This window comes from Oncorhynchus kisutch, linkage group LG28 (assembly GCF_002021735.2).
Source record: "Oncorhynchus kisutch isolate 150728-3 linkage group LG28, Okis_V2, whole genome shotgun sequence".
NCBI lineage: Eukaryota > Metazoa > Chordata > Actinopteri > Salmoniformes > Salmonidae > Oncorhynchus > Oncorhynchus kisutch.
This window is the reverse complement of record NC_034201.2, coordinates 36,967,539-36,988,378: the sequence shown is the minus strand read 5'-3', so window position 1 is coordinate 36,988,378 and position 20,840 is coordinate 36,967,539. Positions and strand designations below refer to the sequence as shown.

The window sequence follows — 20,840 nt, the reverse complement described above, 5'->3', positions numbered from 1 at the left end:
TTAACTAGGCAAGTCAGTTAAAGATCATATTCTTATTTACAATGAGACCAACCAAAAGGCAAAAGAGAACTCAGGGATGGGATTAAAATAAATAAATAACATATAGGACAAAACACACATCACAACAAGAGAGAAAACACTACATAAAGAGAGACCTAAGACAACAACATAGCAAGGCAGCAACACATGACATGGTAGCACGGTAGCACATGTTAGCAACACAACATGACAACAACATGGTAGCAACAAAACATGGTAGCAGCACAAACCATGGTACAAACATTGGGCACAGACAACAGCACAAAGGGCAAGAAGGTAGAGACAACAATACATCACGCAAGCAGCCACAACTATCAGTAAGAGTGTCCATGTTTGAGTCTTTGAATGAAGAGATTGCGATTAAACTGTTCAGTTTGAGTGTTTGTAGCAGCTCGTTCCAGTCGCTAGCTGCAGCAAACTGAAAAGACGAGCGACCCAGGGATGTGTGCCTCTTGGGGACCTTTAACAGAATGTGACTGGCAGAATGGGTGTTGTATGTGGAGGATGAGGGCTGCAGTAGATATCTCAAATAGGGGGGAGTGAGGCCTAAGAGTGTTGAGGGTTTTATAAATCAGCATCAACCACTGGGTCTTGCGACGGGTATACAGAGATGACTAGTTTACAGAGGAGTATAGAGTGCAGTGATGTGTCCTATAAGGAGCATTGGTGGCAAATCTGATGACCGAATGGTAAAGAACATCTAGCTGCTCGAGAGCACCCTTACCTGCTGATCTATAAATTATGTCTCCGTAATCTAGCATGGGTAGGATGGTCATCTGAATCAGGGTTAGTTTGGCAGCTGTGGTGAAAGAGGGAGCGATTACAAGAGACAGGTCATGGACAGGCAAAAGATCATGAACCAGGTCAGAGTCCAGGAGGTACAGAGTGGCAGTCAGGCTCGAGGTCAGGGCAGGCAGTATGGTCAGGAAGGCGGGCTCAGAGTCAGGGCAGGCAAGGGTTAAAACCTGGAGGACTAAAAAACGGAGATAAGGAAAAAACAGGAGCACGGAAAAAAAACACACTGGTTGACTTGACAAGACGAACTGGCAACAGACAGAGAATATGAATAAATACCCAGGGACTAATGGGGAAAACAGGTGACACCTGGAGACAATCACAAAGACAGGTGAAAAAGATCAGGGTCGTGACAATAAGGGCATATAATGAGCAATACAGTTGTTGACTACAGTTGGTAAAAAGCAGTGTGTTTTTTTTTGCTTATTCAGTAATAAACAGCTTCATAAAATGTTTTACCTGCTGTGGTTAACTTGTGACACTCATGCATTATGTTGTTTTGGTTCAGCTCCTGGGGCCTTATTTATCAATCATTCATAGGAACAAAACAAGAGGGTTAGATTTATCAATATGAACGTTGGTTTGAGAGTGTGCATAAATTTACTCAGAGCCATGATCATGCGTACACACAGTGCATGTGGTGGAATAAGGGAACTCCTTAGAATGGGGAAAATATACAATCCATTCGGAAAGTATTCAGACCTTAGAAAAAACAGAAATACCGTATTTACATAAAGTATTCAGACCCTTTATTATGAGAATTGACATTGAGCTCAAGTGCATCCTGTTTCCATTGATCATCCTTGAGATGTTTCTACAACTTGATGTCCATCTGTGGTAAATTCAATTGTTTGGACCTGATTTGGAAAGGCACACACCTGTCTATATAAGGTCCCACAGTTGACAGTGCATGTCAGAGCAAAAGCCAAGCCATTAGGTCGAAGGAATTGTCCGTAGAGCTCAGAGACAGGATTGTGTCGGCACAGATATGGGGAACGATAACAAAACATTTCTACAGCGTTGAATGTCCCAAAGAACAGTGGCCTCCATCATTCTTAAATGGAAGAAGTTAGGAACCACCAATACTCTTCCTAGGCCGCCCGGCCAAACTAAGCAATTGGTGGAGAAGGGCCTTGGTCAGGGAGGTGGCCACCCCGATGGTCACTCTGACAGAGCTCCGGAGTTCCTTTGTGGAGATGGGAGAACCTTCCAGAAGGACAACCATCTCTGCAGCACTCCACTAATCAGGCCTTTGTGGTAGAGTGGCCAGACGGAAGCCACGCCTCAGTAAAAGGCACATGAGAGCGCAGTTTCCCAAAAGACACCTAAAGGACTCTCAGACCAAGATAAACAAGATTCCCTGGTCTGATGAAACCAAGATTATACTATTTGACCTGAATACCAAGTGTCACTTCTGGAGGAAACCTGGCACCATCCCTACGGTGAAGCATGGTGGTGGCAGCATAATGCTGTGGGGAAGTTTTTCGAGTGGCAGGGACTGGGAGACTCGTCAGGATCTAGAGAAAGATGAACGGAGCAAAGTACAGAGAGACTCTTGATGAAAACCAGCTCCAGAGCACTCAAGACAGATTGGGGTTCTACATGGAACACTCTGTGGTTCTACCTGGAACCAAAAAGGGTTCTTCAAAGGGTTCTCCTATGGGGACAGCCAAAGAACCCTTTTAGGATCTATATAGTGCCTTTTTTCCTAAGTGTGTGGGGGTATGAATGCTTTCTGAAGACACTTTAATTTGACCACATCAGTACGTTTGTTAATAATTCATATAAAGTACAGTAATTTGTTCAATTAGAGGTATTTGTGACAGTGAAACCATTGTTGAAATACTATAAAATACTGATATAATGGAAAATGGAATGAGAGATGGCTGATCTTGCTCTGTTGGAAGATTTGGCACACACTCTATTTCGCAGAGAATGCGTTTTTAGAGACCAGTGGGACTTTTTTTTTGCAGAAAGTACAGATTGGCTCATCAGATATAATTTCCCAAAACCAATCTTTTAAGATTCTTGCGAAGGATTTAAGACCTACTTTAAAAACACATGCCATTCCAGTGCACATCCAAGTGCTATCCACCCTTACGTTTTTGGCAACGGGCACTTTTCATGGGGCTTACCTATTGGCATCTCACAGCCTTCGATGAGACAATGTTTTGGATGCAATCATAAGAAAAAGTAACAGTAACACATACAATTTCCATACACCATCGCACAACAGGCCAAGAGGGTTTTCTTTGCCATGATGCCATCAATGGGTTCCGAAATACGAACGGAGCAATAGATGGCACCCACATCGCCATAAAATCACCACCCCAAAACGATTTGTATTATGTGAACAGAAAAGTCTTCCGCTCTTTATGTGCAGGTGATAGGCTATGTGATGCACAAAAGACGCTGCTGAATGTGGTGGCAAGATGGCACGTACGACTCATTCTGCAGAACAGCAATGTTGGCCTATATGCCTACAGGAGGGATCTGTTGAGGATGGATGGCTTATTGGTTCGTGTCGCCTACTCATTTGAAGTATACTGTATTTGCCATTGCTAAAGCAACTTGAATTGTCCTAATGGTCCTCTCTTTGTAGCTGTGTTTTTATCCTTACTGGTCAAGCCACAACTGAGCAAGCTAAATCAAATATTTTGGTTGTACTCAATCTTTGACACTAGCAGCTCCATTTCAGTATCAGAATGAGTTATTTTTCATAGCTTTTTTTGTTGCGCATTTGTAATTTGTGGTATGGCATTGTATATTCCCCACGGGTTGAAGGATGATTTTGACCACATATGGTTAATTAGGGTCATTTAGAAATGCAAACAGCCAATGTTGTGCATGAGCACTGAGAACAATTGGTATTCATCAATGGTTATCTCCTACCAGTTTGCGTATGACACACGTAGCATTGTGTGATAAATCACACTTTTTCTATACGTACAACCACTCTAAATTCTGTTCGTAAGTACTATTTTAGAATAGTTCCTACGCAATATTGATAAAGGAGGCCCATGGTGTTCAGACATCATTTGCCTTCAGCTGATATTGCTATCCAAGTTCATTAATACAAAATATCCTTATTATTGTGTAATCCTAATTCGTTGTTTACAAATTCACGTTGCTCTTTAGACCCACACAATCTATGTGAAACGGATAAGAAACAAGCTCATAAGGAACAAAAGCAATCATTTAAGTTTGGCTGGTCTGAGTGTGCGAACAGTCATGATGCAGTTGTAAAGTCCTAAATGGCACCCTATTCCTTACATAGTGCACTACTTTTGACCCTCTTTTCATATCACTAGTGCTTAAAATTTTCCAGACAGATGTTGTCTTCTGCTCTAGTAGTGAAGACCCTGAGATAGAACTGTTCACAGCTCACAATGTCCCTGCTCTTAAGTGATAGCAACGGACAGGCGCTATTGAGGGTTGTTAGGACCACAGTCTACCTTCCCCTCTCTCGGCTACGGATGGTATTCCTCCGGGGTCGAGTTGTTGGACGTGTGTGTCGGGCGATTGATTGGGGGTGAAAATGAGGCACGGTGTGGTTGTGTTAATAAATCTTCCATGAGGTGTGACATGAGCCAGTGCTACATTAATGAAGCACATCTTTCATTGCTGCCATAATATTAGCATCAGACAAGATGGGGTAATGCTCAGGTTTTTTCATTCATTACATTTACATTTTGGTCACTAAGCAGACGCTCTTACCCAGAGCCACTTAGTCAGTGCATTCAACTAAGGTAGGTAAGACAACCACATATACCTTTAGAACGTGACCATGAACATAACATTTGATAGATGATGAAAAGAGAGTATGCTATACAATTATTTATGAAGGAATCCAAAGAAGATATGTTTGCATAATGTTGATAACTGTACACAGGAAACATACCCAGTAAAATGCACTATAATTAATGATTGCATTAAGTAAATTATAGAATGTAAAAAATAAAAAAGCTAACCGTGAAAAAGAGGTTCCGGTTTAAATATATGTACAATCAGCCTGGGCCCTGACTTTGTATATATACAGTTGAAGTCGGAAGTTTACATACACCTTAGCCAAATACATTTTATCTCAGTTTTTCACAATTGCTGACATTTAAGCCTAGTAAGAATTCCCTGTCTTAGGTCGGATCACCACTTTGTTTTAAGGATGTGAAATGTCAGAATAATAGTAGAGAGAATTATTTATTTCAGCTTTTATTTTTTTCATCACATTCCCAGTGGGTCAGAAGTTTACATACAGTACATTCAATTAGTATTTGGTAGCATTGTCTTTAAATTGTTTAACTTGGGTCAAACGTGACAGGTAGCCTTCTACAAGCTTCCCACAATAAGTTGGGTGAATTTTGGTCCATTCCTCCTGACAGATCTAGTGTAACTGAGTCAGGTTTGTAGGCCTCCTTGCTCACACACGCTTTTTCAGTTCTACCTTTCAGTTCTAACCTCCTGACTGATGTCTTGAGATGTTGCTTCAATATATCCACATAATTTTCCCTTCCTCATGACGCCCTCTATTTTGTGAAGTGCACCAGTCCCTCCTGCAGCAAAGCACCCCCACAAGATGATGCTGCCACCCCCGTGCTTCACGGTTGTGATGGTGTTCTTCGGTTTGCAAGCCTCCACCTTTTCCTCCAAACATAACGATGGTCATTATGGCCAAACAGTTCTATTTTTGTTTCATCAGACCAGAGGACATTTCTCCAAAAAGTATGATCTTTGTCCCCATGTGCATTTGCAAACCGTAGTCTGGCTTTTTTTATGGCGGTTTTGGCTTGCTGAGCGGCCTTTCGGGTTATGTCGATATTGGACTTGTTTTACTGTGGATATAGATCCTTTTGTACCTGTTTCCTCCAGCATCTTCACAGGGTCCTTTGCTGTTATTCTGGGATTGATTTGCACTTTTCGCACCAAAGTACGTTCATCTCTAGGAGACAGAACGCATCTCCTTCCTGAGCGGTAGGATGGCTGTGTGGTCCCTTGGTGTTTATACTTGCGTACTATTGTTTGTACAGATGAACATGGTACCTTCAGGCGTTTGGAAATTGCTCCCAAGGATGAACCAGACTTGTGGAGGTCTACAATTATCTTTCTGAGGTCTTGGCTGATTTCTTTTGATTTTCCCATGATGTCAAGCAAAGAGGCACTGAGTTTGAAGGTAGGCCTTGAAACACATCCACAGGTACACCTCCAATTGACTCAAATGATTCAAATTAGCCTATCAGAAGCTTCTAAAGCCATGACATCATTTTCTGCAATTTTCCAAGCTGTTTCGAGGCACAGTCAACTTAGTGTATGTGCACTTCTGACCCACTGGAATTGTGATACAGTGAATTATAAGTGAAATAATCTGTCGGTAAACAATTGTTGGAAAAATGTCTTGTGTCACGCACAAAGTAGATGTCCTTACCGACTTGCCAAAACTATAGTTTGTTTAAAGGAATTTGTGGAGTGGTTGAAAAACAAGTTTTAATGACTCTAACCTAAGTGTTTGTAAACTTCCAACTTCAACTGTATATATAACCAGGTAAGTTGGTAAGTTGACTGGGAACACATTCTTATTTACATCAACAGCCTGGGGAATAGGAAGTGGGATGAATGAGCCAATTGGAGGCTGGGGATGATTAAGTGGCCATGATGGTATAAGGGCCAGATTGTAAATGTAGCCAGGACACCAGAGTTTACAACTCTACTCCTACCATAAGTGCCAAGGGATCTTTAATGACCACAGAGAGTCAGGACACCCATTTAACTTCCCATCTGAAAGACGGCACCCTACACAGGACAATCACTGGGATATTTCTTCTTTAGACCTGAAGAAAGTGTACCTCCTACTGCATCTGTTCTCCCGTCCAGGGATCAACCAGTACCAACCCTGCTTAGCTTCAGAGGCAAGCCAGCAGTGGGATGCAGGGTGGTATGCTGCTGGCAACAGTGGAGGGTAATAGCAATGTAGCTTGTAGCACAGGCTAACAGTAATAGCACTGCTATATACAGTAATAGCAATAATGTACACAATGTGATGACATGGGATTAGCATGTAGCGGCTTATAGCACAGAATAAACACACTATGTACATGGGGCTAAGCTAACCTAGCACACATTAGCACTATGGTTACCAGCTAGTGGGTTAGCATGCTATGGCTAACAATGCTAGTGTGTAAACAATGATATGGCCACTGGGGCTGGATGGCATAACAAGAAGTGACTGAGATATGATGACATCATAGGCCTGCCATCTTAAGTGATTGTGAACAATTGATGCAGTATTGCATTAGTAGAAACAAAGACTGTTCTCAGGTCAGGTCTGGTTGAAGCTAAATATGTTTGGGTCACATTGGGGACAATTTTAGCTAACCCTAAACCCTAGGTTGAAGATGACACAGTTTAAGACAAGGATTCTAATATCCCATAACTCTTTGCATAAATGAGGACGAATTCTAAACAATGGGACCAGCTATGCTAGTTAGCAACTGCGCTAGTCCCATGAATCTGTTTATATTCGAAAAGCTTCTGCATGGAATCATAACTTGTCCTAACCTGGGTATCTTCAACCTAGCCTAAGCCTAACCCTTTTCCTAGCCTTAACCTAATTCTCCTAACCTGACACATTAATTCTCCTAACCTGCTACAAATAGTACCTTTTGCTAGTCAAAACCTGCAGACTTGCCCTGCGAGCAGTGTTTGTAGCCACTAATGCGATACAGCAACATCTACAGCAACATCTTGACACAGTACCTAATGGGGAGAGATTTTAGCTCACAGAAACTATACTATGAGGCCAGATAAACAGGAGTAAGTAATATGGCTAGTACACATACATAAATAACTATCTGATTTGACTTGAGCGTATACTGTAACACTGGGAGAGGCATATGCTAACACACTGTAGGTATTAGAGCCTATAACATACAGACAAATAAAATATACATCAACTTTTTTTTTCTTCTCCAAATTATTTAACTTGGTAGGGTAGTTGAGAACAAGTTCTCATTCAAAACTGCGACCTGGCCAAGATAAAGCAAAGCAGTGCGACACAAACAACAACACAGAGTTACACATGGAATAAACAAACATACAGTCAATAACACAATAGAGAAAAAGTTTATATACAGTGTGTTTAAATGAGGTAAAATAAGGGAGGTAGGCAATAAATAGGCCGTAATGGTGAAATAATTACAATTTAGCAATTAAACACTGTGACAGATGTGCAAAAGATGAATGTGCAAGTAGAGATACTAGGGTGCAAAGGAGCAAAAAAAAAATTATTATAATAAATAACTGTATGGGGATGAGGAAGTTGGATGGGCTATTTACAGATGGGCTATGTACAGGTGCAGTGATATGTGAGCTGCTCTGACAGCTGGTACTTAAAGTTAGTGAGGGAGATATGGGTCTCGAGCTTCAGTGATTTTTGCAATTTGTTCCAGTCATTGGCAGCAGAGAACTGGAAGGAAAGGCGGCCAAAGGAGGAATTGGCTTTGGGGGTGACCAGTGAAATATACCTGCTGGAGCGCGTGCTACGGGTGGGTGTTGCTATGGTGACCAGTGAGCTGAGATAAGGCGGGGCTTTACCTAGCAAAGACTTATAGATGACCTGGAGCCAGTGGGATTGGCTACAAATATGAAGCGAAGGCAGCCAACGAGAGCATACATGTCGCAGTGGTGGGTAGTATATTGGGCTGTGATGACCAAACGGATTGCACTGTGATAGACTGCATCCAGTTTTCTGAGTAGAGTGTTGGAGGCTATTTTGTAAATGACATCGCCGAAGTCAAGGATCGGCAGGATAGTCAGTTTTACGAGGGTATGTTTGGCAGCATGAGTGAAGAATGCTTTGTTGCGAAATAGGAAGCCGATTCTAGATTTAATTTTGGATTAGAGATGCTTAATGTGAGTCTGGAAGGAGAGTTTACACTCTAACCAGACACCTAGGTATTTGTAGTTGTCCACATATTCTAAGTCAGAACCGTCCAGAGTAGTGATGCTGGACGGGCAGGCAGGTGCGGGAAACGATCGGTTGGAGAGGTTATGTGTGGTTATTGACAGAGTCGAAAGCCTTCGCCAGGTTGACGAATACAGCTGCACAATATTGTCTCTTAACGATAGCAGTATATCGTTTAGGACCTTGAGCGTGGCTGAGGTGCACCCATGACCAGCTCTGAAACCAGATTGCATAGCAGAGAAGGTACGGTGGGATTCAAAATGGTCGGTGATCTGTTTGTTATCTTGGCTTTCGAAGACCTTAGAAAGTCAGGGTAGGGGGCCTCCCGGGTGGCGCAGTGGCTAAGGGCTCTGTACTGCAGACTCTGGGTTCGCGCTCAGGCTCTGTCGTAACCGGCTGCGACCGGGAGGTCCGTGGGGCGACGCACAATTGGCCTAGTGTCGTCCGGGTTAGGGAGGGGTTGGCCGGTAGGGATAACCTTGTCTCATCGCGCACCAGCGACTCCAGGGGCGGGCCGGGCGCAGTGCGCGCTAACCAAGGTTGCCAGGTGCATGGTGTTTCCTCCGACACATTGGTGCAGCTGGCTTCCGGGTTGGATGCGCGCTGTGTTAAGAAGCAGTGCGGCTTGGTTGGGTTGTGTATCGGAGGACACATGACTTTCAACCTTCGTCTCTCCCGAGACCGTACTGGAGTTGTAGCGATGAGACAAGATAGTAGCTACTAAACAATTGGATACCACGAAATTGGGGAGAAAACGGGGTGAAAAAGAAAAAGAAAGGCAGGGCATGATAGATATAGGTCTGTAGCAGTTTGGGTCTAGAGTGTCTTACCCTTTGAAGAGGGGGATGACCGCGGCAGATTTCCAATCTTTGAGGATCTCAGACGATATGAAAGAGTGGTTGAACAGGCTAGTAATAGGGGTTGCAACAATTTCGGCATATCATTTTAGAAGGAGATGGTCCAGATTGTCTATCCCTGCAGATTTGTAGGGGTTCAGATTTTGCAGCTCTTTCAGAACATCAGCTATCTGGATTTCGGTGAAGGAGAAATGGTGGAGGCTTGGACAAGTTGCTGTGAGGGGTGCAGGGGTTTTGACTGGGGTGGCCAGGTGGAAAGCAAGGCCAGCCATAGAAGAATTCTCATTGAAATTCTCAATTATTGTGAATATATCGGTGGTGACAGTGTTTCCTAGCCTGAACCCTAACCGGTTACAATTTCACTTACATGGTCAGTGACGCACTAACACACAGTTAAGGAAGTCCAGGGAAGGCTTGTTCGTTCAGGAAAGGTCCAGTTGTGAGTTGCACAGATTGTGTTGTGGGGTTTGATACCCATACTTGGTGAGGCCTGTGATTGGCTGACCAGGTCAGGTGACTTTGGTCAGCAGCATGTTCTAGAAAGACCCCTAGCAACACCCCTAGCAACAGAGTGGCAAGGACCAGAGGTGTGAATGTCTCTCTGACTCCCAGGGCCAGCGAGAAGGTAGGAGATGAGGGTTAAAGTGCTGAGGGTTTTATACAAGCGGCAAAAATGGAAAAGGTGAAAAAACAAGACAAAAAAAAAAAGAATTCTACCTTAAGATAGCGGAAAAAATTTATTGAACAAGGTTAGATGGACAATGAAACATTTTCTTAGATTTAAAAGATGAATGTTGAGTCACAAAAACACTACATGACTAAAGTATGTGGACACCTGCTCGTCGAAAATCTCATTCCAAAATGATGGGCATTAATATGGAATTGGTCCCCCCTTTTGCTGCTATAATAGCCTCCACGCTTCTGGGAAGGCTTTCCACTAGATGTTGGAACATTGCTGCAGGGGCTTCCATTCAGCCACATGAGCATTAGTGAGGTCAGGCACTGATGTTGGAGAATTAGGCCTGGCTCGCAGTCGGCGTTCCAATTCATCCCAAAGCTGTTCGATGGAGTTGAGGTCAGGGCTCTGTGTAGGCTAGTCAAGTTCTTCCACACTGATCTCAAAAAACTATTTCTGTATGGACCTCGCTTTGTGTACAGCGGCATTGTCATGCTGAAACAGGAAAGGGCCTTCCACAAACTGTTGCCACAAAGTTGGAAGCACAGAATAGTTTAGAATGTCATTGTATGCTGTAGCATTAAGATTTCCCTTCACTTGAACTAAGGGCTCTAGCCCGAACCATGCAAAAATCAAATCAAACTTTATTTGTCACATGCGCCGAATACAACAAGTGTAGACCTTACCGTGAAATACTTACTTACACCCCTTAACCAACAGTGCAGTTCAAGAAGTTAAGAAAATATTTACCAAATAAACTAAAGTAAAAAATTATAAAAAGTAACACAATAACATAACAATAACGAGGCTATATGGGGGTACCGGTACCGAGTCAGTGTGCGGGAGTACAGGTTAGAGTACATGTTGGTAGGGTTGAAGTGACTATACATAGATAATAAACAGCGAGTAGCAGCAGTGTACAAAAGAATTGGAGGGGATGGGGTCAATGTAATAGTCCGGTGGCCATTTGATTAATTGTTCAGCAGTCTTATGGCTTGGTGTTAGAAGCTGTTAAGGAGCCTTTTGGTTCTAGACATGGCTCTCCGGTTCGGCTTGCCGTGCGGTAGCAGAGCAAACAGTCTATGACCTGGGTGATTTTTTAAAAAAAAATTCAAATCAAATCAAATTTATTTGTCACATACACATGGTTATCAGATGTTAATGCGAGTGTAGCGAAATGCTTGTGCTTCTAGTTCCGACAATGCAGTAATAACCAACGAGTAATCTAACTAACAATTCCAAAACTACTACCTTATACACACAAGTGTAAAGGGATAAAGTATATGTACATAAAGATATATGAATGAGTGATGGTACAGAGCGTGGGAGCAAGACATCCTGGTCCGTGACTGGGCTGGTTTTCTTTTTGTAATCCGTGATAGACTGTAGACCCTACCACATACCTCTTGTGTCTGAGCTGTCGAATTGCGATTCTACTTTGTCTCTATACTGACGCTTAGCTTGTTTGATTGCCTTGCGGAGGGAATAGCTACACTTACCCTGATTAAAAGCAGTGGTTCGCGCTTTCAGTTTCACGCGAATGCTGCCATCAATCCACGGTTTCTGGTTTGGGAATGTTTTAATCGTTGCTATGGGAACGACATCTTCAACGCACGTTCAAATGAACTCGCTCACCGAATCAGCGTATTCGTCAATGTTGTTGTTTGACGCAATACGAAACATATCCCAGTCCACGTGATGGAAGCAGTCTTGGAGCGTGGAATCAGATTGGTCGGACCAGCGCTGAACAGACATCAGCACGGGAGCTTCTTGTTTTAGCTTCTGTCTGTAGGCAGGGAGCAACAAAATGGAGTCGTGGTCAGCTTTTCCGAAAGGAGGGCGGGGGAGGGCCTGATATGCGTCGCGGAAGTTAGAATAGCAATGATCCAAGGTTTTACCAGCCCTGGTTGTGCAATCGATATGCTGATACAATTTAGAGAGTCTTGTTTTCAGATTAGCCTTGTTAAAATCCCCAGCTACAATGAATGCAGCCTCAGGATATGTGGATTCCAGTTTGCAAAGAGTCAAATAAAGTTTGTTCAGAGCCATCGATGTGTCTGCTTGGGGGGGAATATATACGGCTGTGATTATAATCGAAGAGAATTCCCTTGGTAGATAATCCGGTCGACATTTGATTGTGAGGAATTCTAAATCAGGTGAACAGAAGGACTTCAGTTCCTGTATGTTGTTGTGACCACACCACGTCTCATTAACCATAAAGCATACGCCCCCGCCCCACTTCTTACCAGAAAGGTGTTTGTTTCTGTCGGCGCGATGCGTGGAGAAACCAGCTGGCTGCACCGACTCCGATAGCGTCTCTCGAGTGAGCCATGTTTCCGTGAAGCAAAGAACGTTAGTCTCTGATGTCCCTCTGGAATGCTACCCTTGCTCGGAATTTCATCAACCTTGTTGTCAAGAGACTGGACATTGGCGAGAAGTATGCTAGGGAGTGGTGCGCGATGTGCCCATCTCCGGAGTCTGACCAGAAGACCGCTTCGTTTGCCTCTTTTACGAAGTCGTTGTTTTAGGTCGCCGGCTGGGATCCATTCCGTTGTCCTGGGTGAAAGGCAGAACACAGGACCCGCTTCGCGAAAGTCATATTCTTGGTCGTACTGATGGTGAGTTGACACTGCTCTTACAGTGCCTTGTGAAAGTATTCGGCCCCCTTGAACTTTGCGACCTTTTGCCACATTTCAGGCTTCAAACATAAAGATATAAAACTGTATTTTTTTGTGAAGAATCAACAACAAGTGGGACACAATCATGAAGTGGAACGACATTTATTGGATATTTCAAACTTTTTTAACAAATCAAAAACTGAAAAATTGGGCGTGCAAAATTATTCAGCAAACTCTCCAGAAGTTCAGTGAGGATCTCTGAATGATCCAATGTTGACCTAAATGACTAATGATAAATACAATCCACCTGTGTGTAATCAAGTCTCCGTATAAATGCACCTGCACTGTGATAGTCTCAGAGGTCCGTTAAAAGCGCAGAGAGCATCATGAAGAACAAGGAACACACCAGGCAGGTCCGAGATACTGTTGTGAAGAAGTTTAAAGCCGGATTTGGATACAAAAAGATTTCCCAAGCTTTAAACATCCCAAGGAGCACTGTGCAAGCGATAATATTGAAATGGAAGGAGTATCAGACCACTGCAAATCTACCAAGACCTGGCCGTCCCTCTAAACTTTCAGCTCATACAAGGAGAAGACTGATCAGAGATGCAGCCAAGAGGCCCATGATCACTCTGGATGAACTGCAGAGATCTACAGCTGAGGTGGGAGACTCTGTCCATAGGACAACAATCAGTCGTATATTGCACAAATCTGGCCTTTATGGAAGAGTGGCAAGAAGAAAGCCATTTCTTAAAGATATCCATAAAAACTGTCGTTTAAAGTTTGCCACAAGCCACCTGGGAGACACACCAAACATGTGGAAGAAGGTGCTCTGGTCAGATGAAACCAAAATTGAATTTGGCAACAATGCAAAACGTTATGTTTGGCGTAAAAGCAACACAGCTCATCACCCTGAACACACCATCCCCACTGTCAAACATGGTGGTGGCAGCATCATGGTTTGGGCCTGCTTTTCTTCAGCAGGGACAGGGAAGATGGTTAAAATTGATGGGAAGATGGATGGAGCCAAATACAGGACCATTCTGGAAGAGAACCTGATGGAGTCTGCAAAAGACCTGAGACTGGGACGGAGATTTGTCTTCCAACAAGACAATGATCCAAAACATAAAGCAAAATCTACAATGGAATGGTTCAAAAATAAACATATCCAGGTGTTAGAATGGCCAAGTCAATGTCCAGACCTGAATCCAATCGAGAATCTGTGGAAAGAACTGAAAACTGCTGTTCACAAATGCTCTCTATCCAACCTCACTGAGCTCGAGCTGTTTTGCAAGGAGGAATGGGAAAAATTTCAGTCTCTCGGTGTGCAAAACTGATAGAGACATACCCCAAGCGACTTACAGCTGTAATCGCAGCAAAAGGTGGCGCTACAAAGTATTAACTTAAGGGGGCTGAATAATTTTGCACGCCCAATTTTTCTGTTTTTGATTTGTTAAAAAGTTTGAAATATCCAATAAATGTCGTTCCACTTCATGATTGTGTCCCACTTGTTGTTGATTCTTCACAAAACAATACAGTTTTATCTTTATGTTTGAAGCCTGAAATGTGGCAAAAGGTCGCAAAGTTCAAGGGGGCCGAATACTTTCGCAAGGCACTGTATATTCAATAGTTCTGAATATAAGAGTTCTTCTCGACTGTATGTAATGAAACCTAAGATGACCTGGGGTACCAATGTAAGAAATAACACGTAAAAAAAACAAAAAACTGCATAGTTTCCTAGGAACGCGAAGCGAGGCGGCCATCTCTGAAGTTTATGCGGCCATCTCTGAAGCCGGAAGTTTATGGGCTTTCCTCTGACACTGCCTATTATATAGGTCTGGATTGAAGGAAGTTTGGCCCCAGTGATGTACTGCCCTCTGTAGCACTACCCTCTGTAGCATCTTACGGTCAGATGCCGAGCAGTTGCCATACCAGGCGGTGATGCAGCCAGTCAGCATGCTCTTGATAGTGCAGCTGTAGAACTTTTTGAGGATCTGGGGACCCATGCCAAATCTTTTCAGTCTCCTGGGGGGGAAAATATTTTGTCGTGCCCTCTTCACGACTGTCTTGGTGTGTTTGGACCATGATAGATCGTTGGTGATGTGGACACCAAGGAACTTGAAACTCTCGACCCGCTCCACTACAGCCTCATTGATGTTAATGAGGGCCTGTTCGGCCCACCTTTTCCTTTAGTCCACAATCAGCTCCTTTGTCTTGCTAACATTGAGGGAGAGGTTGTTGTCCTGGCACCACACTGCCAGTTCCCTAACCTCCTCCTCCCTAACTGTCTCATTGTTGTCGATGATCAGGTTCACCAATGTTGTCGTCAGCAAACTTATTGATGGTGTTGGAGTCGTGCTTGGCCACGCAGTCGTGGGTGTTGAGGGTCAGCATGGCAGACGTGTTGTTGCCTACCCTTAACACCTAGGGGCCGCCCATCAGGAAGTCCAGGATCCAGTTGCAGAGGGAGATGTTTAGTCCCAGGGTCCTTAGCTTAGTGATGAGCTTTGTGGGCACTATGGTGTTGAACTCTGAGCTGTAGTCAATGAAGATTGTGTCATCTGTGGATCTGTTAGGGCGGTATGCGAATTGGAGTTGGTATAGGGTATCCTGGAGGATGCTGTTGATGTGAGCACTTCATGGCTACTGACGTGAACAGCCCCAGACCATTATTCCTCCACCAAACTTTACAGCTGGCACTATGCATTGGGGCAGGTAGCGTTCTCCTGGCTTCCGCCAAACCCAGATTTGTCCGTTGGACTGCCAGATGGTTGGCATTACGCATGGTGATCTTAGGCTTGTGTGTGGCTGCTCGGCAATGGACAAACAGTTATTGTGCTGACGTTGCTTCCAGAGGCAGTTTGGAACTCAGTAGTGAGTGTTGCAACCAAGGACAGAAGCTCTTCAGAACAAAAAGAGCATAGAATGTGCAGGGAAAGGAAAATGTGGAAAATATAAATAAAATGAGCAGAGAAATGGAGTGTGCATTTTGTAGTTTAGGGGACTGGTGCATGTTTACAAAAATATATATTTTGTTGTCACAACCCAGCACGAGGTCTTGTGGTAGTAACTCTGAGGTAGTGAGTAATTGTGTTGTCTTCTTTTTTACGAGAACAACGGGTACAGATGTAGGATCTTAATGTGATCACTTTTGTTGGAGAGAATTTTCCTGCACAGTCAGAAATGCAATCTTGTAGTGTATTCAAGGTTTAAAAAGGCTTCTAGAGTTTGTCATTTCTACTTTAAAATGTCAGACTTGATTTGCCCTAATGAAAAAAAATCTACCTCTACAAAAAATCTCATTAATAATTTGTATTTCAAATCAAATCATCCAATCAAATGTATTTATAAAGCCCTTCTTACATCAGCTGATATCTCAAAGTGCTGTACAGAAACCCAGCCTAAAACCCCAAACAGCATGCAATTTCCTGTTGTTGCAGTATTATTTTGCTGCTGTAGCAAACTGGCTCAATTTAAGATCTTACATCTGTAGTACCCACGTTACCGTACACTAGCGTGACTCATGGAAACAGACTCTGTGTGTTCCCCAGAGGGTCCTACTCACCATGACCCTGTGTGAGAGTGTGTGTATTAAACCTGCCAAGCTGGAAGGCACCATTGATTTAGCAGCAGCTTTCCCCCGTTCCACTCTCAACCCTGCTGCCCAGGGGGGAGGGGGAAGAGAGAGAGAGATGCATTCTGGCCCCGGATGATGTACGGCACTGGGCCGGGTGATAGCAGAACCTCCTCTGGGTGCTAGGGCTCTAGACAGGCAGTTTTCAGGACTAGATGGGTGCTAAGGATTCTAAGACGTGCTCCGTGTCCATCCCTTCTTTCTGTGATATGTAAATAGAGCTGCTGCAGACACTGCCCCCCCCCCCCCCCCTTCTCACTCTCACATTCACTCACTCACACACTCACTCACTCACTCACTCACTCACTCACCGGGAGTGTGTGTGGGTGAGAGAGAGACCTTCTTCTGCTGTGCTGAGACGCAGAGAAAGCGAGAGAGAAAGAGAGAGAGGCTCTCTATGCTCAAGTCCTACTCCTGCTTTCTCTCTCTCATCATTCCTCCCTCCTGCTCTCTCTTGCCTGTGGAATATACTGACAAGGAATAGTCTCTCAGACACATGTGTGTCTAGAGCCTTTTAGGCTTGCAAACAAAACAAGTGCTTTATTTCTTTGCTCTGAGTATGTTTGCCTCGATTTTCTATGCCAAGAAGCTAGGGAGAAGACTTGTACAGAATGCGAGGAAAGCCAAAATGCCAAAAGATACGGTAGGTGTATGTTTTTTTTCTGATTTATTTTGGTCAACAAATACAGTGTCATGGTATAAGAAGAATACAAAGTGAAAGTGTCCATCTGGATGTAAGAAGCAGATTATGCTGTGCTCAGCTTTCTTCAGTGTTTATTTTTTTGAAATTCTCAGTTTTGTGGGCTATGCAATGTCTTTAAAAGCATCTGTTCTGTCTCATTCGAGAGAGAGCGTGAGAGAGACACACAGAGGGAGAGAGTATGACAGAGAATGATGTCACATAAGATCTGATCATTATACTCTGATCTGTTGTACTCAACTGTATCTTTCTCATTAACTGCGCAAGATCCTCTTATCTGGCCTCCAGTTACATTTCTCCTCCGTCTTTTAAGTCCCAGACACAAGTTTGACAATGTGCCTGCTGCACTAGCAGATTTCATCCCGACAGAGTCTTAAGATAAATCAGCATGGCTTCTGATTAGTCCAAGGGCAGTTGCTTGCATTGCCTCATTTGTCTCAATGTTCCTGTTTAACGGACAGTCGGATTGCAAAGGGTGTTTTGGTCCTGTAAGGAGTCCTACTGAGATTAAAAAAAGTCCTGCTGAGATTAGGCTGTCCTAATATGGACACCTTGTCTGTGCCATATGTCACCTGGGATAGTGTGTGGTTAATGTGACTTAAGCAATGGCGAAAGTAAGCCTTCTATTTTGGAAGTATTTAATCTACTGTGTGCTTTTTACAGATTGCTGGGAGAGCCTTACATCACTAGAGTTTCCACCTATTTATTTTTGCCCTGGAAAATTTGAATTGTAATATCTTTGAATAGAATAGATCCTAAGCTTTTTATAAACCAGAATGTTGAAACTTAAATAGAATAAGCAAATGGTGAGTTTTTCAGCTGTTTTCAGTTGGTTTTCAGCTATTCAAAAGGTAGCTAGCAGCAGCATCAACAGGTTTCTGCTCTGGGGCTAAGTCACTTGCTCCCAAGCTGGTTATGCTGCAAACAGCTTCCTCCTGGTGCTTCAATCTAAGCAAGCAAGACAGTAAAAAAAAAAATTGTGCTCTATGGCTTATATTGCGACATGGATTTGTTCACTTAAACACCAAGATGCAAAGCGTTGCCTAGCAACTATAGAGCTGGTTTGCAAGGAGGCAGCAGTGGGGCGCATTGATCCAGAGAGCAGACAACAGGGGTCAGGGATAAGGTAGTCCCGTGGGAAGACATCCTTCCAAATCACTTCTTATTGACTCAACTATTGGAAGTCTGGAGATTTTTTAATATTGAATTTTGTGTTTGAATGGAAACTTAACGCATTTCGTTGGCTCTGAATAGAAACAACATTGCTTCCTATCAGGAGAGGAATTTTTTTAACTTGTTTTGTCTGTACTTCCTTTCCTACTGTATCGGACAAGGAACGTTTTAGTCGTTTTAGTAGCATTCTTTTTTGTGTCTTATGTTATCTAGCTTGTTGCTAGTCAGAGAGTAGTTATTTTAGTGTGATGTATTTTTGAATGGATGGATAACTAAGCAAGGCTCTTTCTTGATCACTATACTCACAAGCACCTTTCCAGTATGTTATGAGCTAAAGAACTTGGCCATTACCTCACACTTGCCTCCACTGAGAGAAAGCACATTGCATTACACAAGCACTCTTACACACAGCCACAAAACATTGGCATTAGCACGCTGGCTCACAGCCACTCACTCATGTGTGCGTGAGCGTGAGCGTGTGTGTGTGTGTGTGTGTGTGTGTGTGTGTGTGTGAAGCTGAGTGTGAATGAGCAACAGGGATAGCAGAGAGGAGTGTGTGCCTCAGCACAGTTGGGAAGCAACTAATTGGTCCTCTGTGTCAGCTCTTCTACAGCTCTTCTAAGTCACAGAGTTATTGTAGGGGGCTTATAACTGGTTCAGTGTGAAGCTGTGTGTTAAGGTAAACTGCTCTGTCTAAACAAGAATGAGTTCATCTGAATCACTGGCTACATGTTGAGAGTTTGCAAGTCAGGTGTCTGTCCAATCAGCGGCGACTTGCAGGTTTAGCCTAATTCGGTATATGGCTTGCCCGCATTGGGAAAAAACTGATGTTTCACAAATGCAGTGATTCCTTAGGCTATTGTCATACTTTAGTAAAAGTAAAGATACCTTAATAGAAAATGACTCAAGTGAAAGTCACTCAGTAAAATACTACTTGAGTAAAAGTCTAAAGGTATTTGCTTTTAAATATACTTAAATATCAAAAGTAAATGGAATTGTTAAAATGTACTTAAGTATCAAAAGTAAAATTATTAATCATTTCAACTTCCTTATATTAAGCAAACCAGACGGCACAATATTTGTATTTAAAAAAAATGTTTTGACAGACAGCAAGGGGCACACTCCCAAAACTCAGACATGATTTACAAACAAAGCATTTGTCTTTAGTGAGTCCGCCAGATTAGAGGCAGTAGGGATGACCAGGGATGTTCTCTGTTTAGTGAGTCCGCCAGATTAGAGGCAGTAGGGATGACCAGGGATGTTCTCTTGATAAGTGTGTGAATTGGACAATTTTCCTGTCAAAATGTAATCAGTACTTTTGGGTGTCAATAAAAAATACATTATTTTCTTTAGGAATGTAGTGAAGTAAAAGTAAAAGTTTCCAAAAATATAAATAGTAAAGTACAGATACCCCAAAAAACTACTTAAGTAGTACTTTAAAGTATTTTTACTTATATACTTTACACCATTGAGGAGTAGTTCTCATGGGAAAATGCAGAAATGTATGTCAATAAAAAATAATTTGCCTTGCAGGTCAGGCTTACTATTCTATAGCAGCCTATTGATGAAATTACAGAAAGGAATGAATGAATGAATGAATGAATGAATGAATGATGTTGGCGAGGCTGTCGTTTTGTTGTTTTTTAAATTTAGCTTGAAGGGTACCTACCACTGGAGGCTCCTCAGAGGAGGAGGCTCCAGTGAATTTCATTAAAAAAGTTATATTTAAGTTATAATTTTTAGATGAAATATACTAAATATATTCACGTCACCAAATAATTTATTAAAACACACTGTTGCTATGAAGTTCTACAGTAGCCTCAACGGAACTCTGTAGGGTAGCACCATGGTGTAGACGGAAGACAGCTAGATTCCGTCCTCTTAGTACCGAAAGCATAATCTACAGCTAGCTAGCACTGCAGTGCATAAAATGTGGTGAAGAAGAAGCAAGAGAGAGAGAGATTTTGTCTTTTTTCTTCTTCTTCACATTCAGTTTCCCTTACTTAGCGAGCAAATACTGCTAGCTAGTTTAGCCTGCTCAAACAGAGGGATTCTATGTTAGCTAGCTGGCTATGACTATCCAACACAACAGTGGAACTCTTCCAAGTAAAAGTAAACTTTTGGTTTTACTAATTTATTGCCACCCGGGCCGGCCGTCTGTAACTGCTCAACTGCTAACTGACTATACACTGTAAAGTTACTGCATGATTGTAGCAGGGTTAGCTAACGTCATAGTCAACATTGTTAAGCGGAGCCCAAGAGCAGACTCAGATGCGGAAACAGGGATGAATGAACCAAAATATTTATTGTTACACAGGGAGATCTGGAGTGCAGATCCGGGGAAGCTCGGATGAGTTGCAGAAAAAACAGATGTGGAGACTGAGGTTGCAGTTA

General features: G+C 42.9%; 1 protein-coding gene across 21 annotated transcripts in view; it reads left to right on the top strand.

Annotated features, from left to right (window-relative positions):
* The window catches only part of LOC109872857 (disks large homolog 2-like), a 306,188-nt gene that overhangs the window by 171,321 nt on the left and 114,027 nt on the right, over positions 1–20,840 (top strand). The window contains exon 1 of one of the 21 annotated variants that reach the window (XM_031808359.1): positions 17,002–17,216. The exons of the other annotated variants lie outside the window; for them this stretch is intronic. Within the exon in view, the coding sequence (XP_031664219.1) occupies positions 17,133–17,216 (84 nt within the window). The 5' untranslated portion in view covers positions 17,002–17,132. Of the gene's footprint in view, positions 1–17,001; positions 17,217–20,840 lie in introns of those variants that run through there. 21 annotated transcript variants of the gene reach the window in all.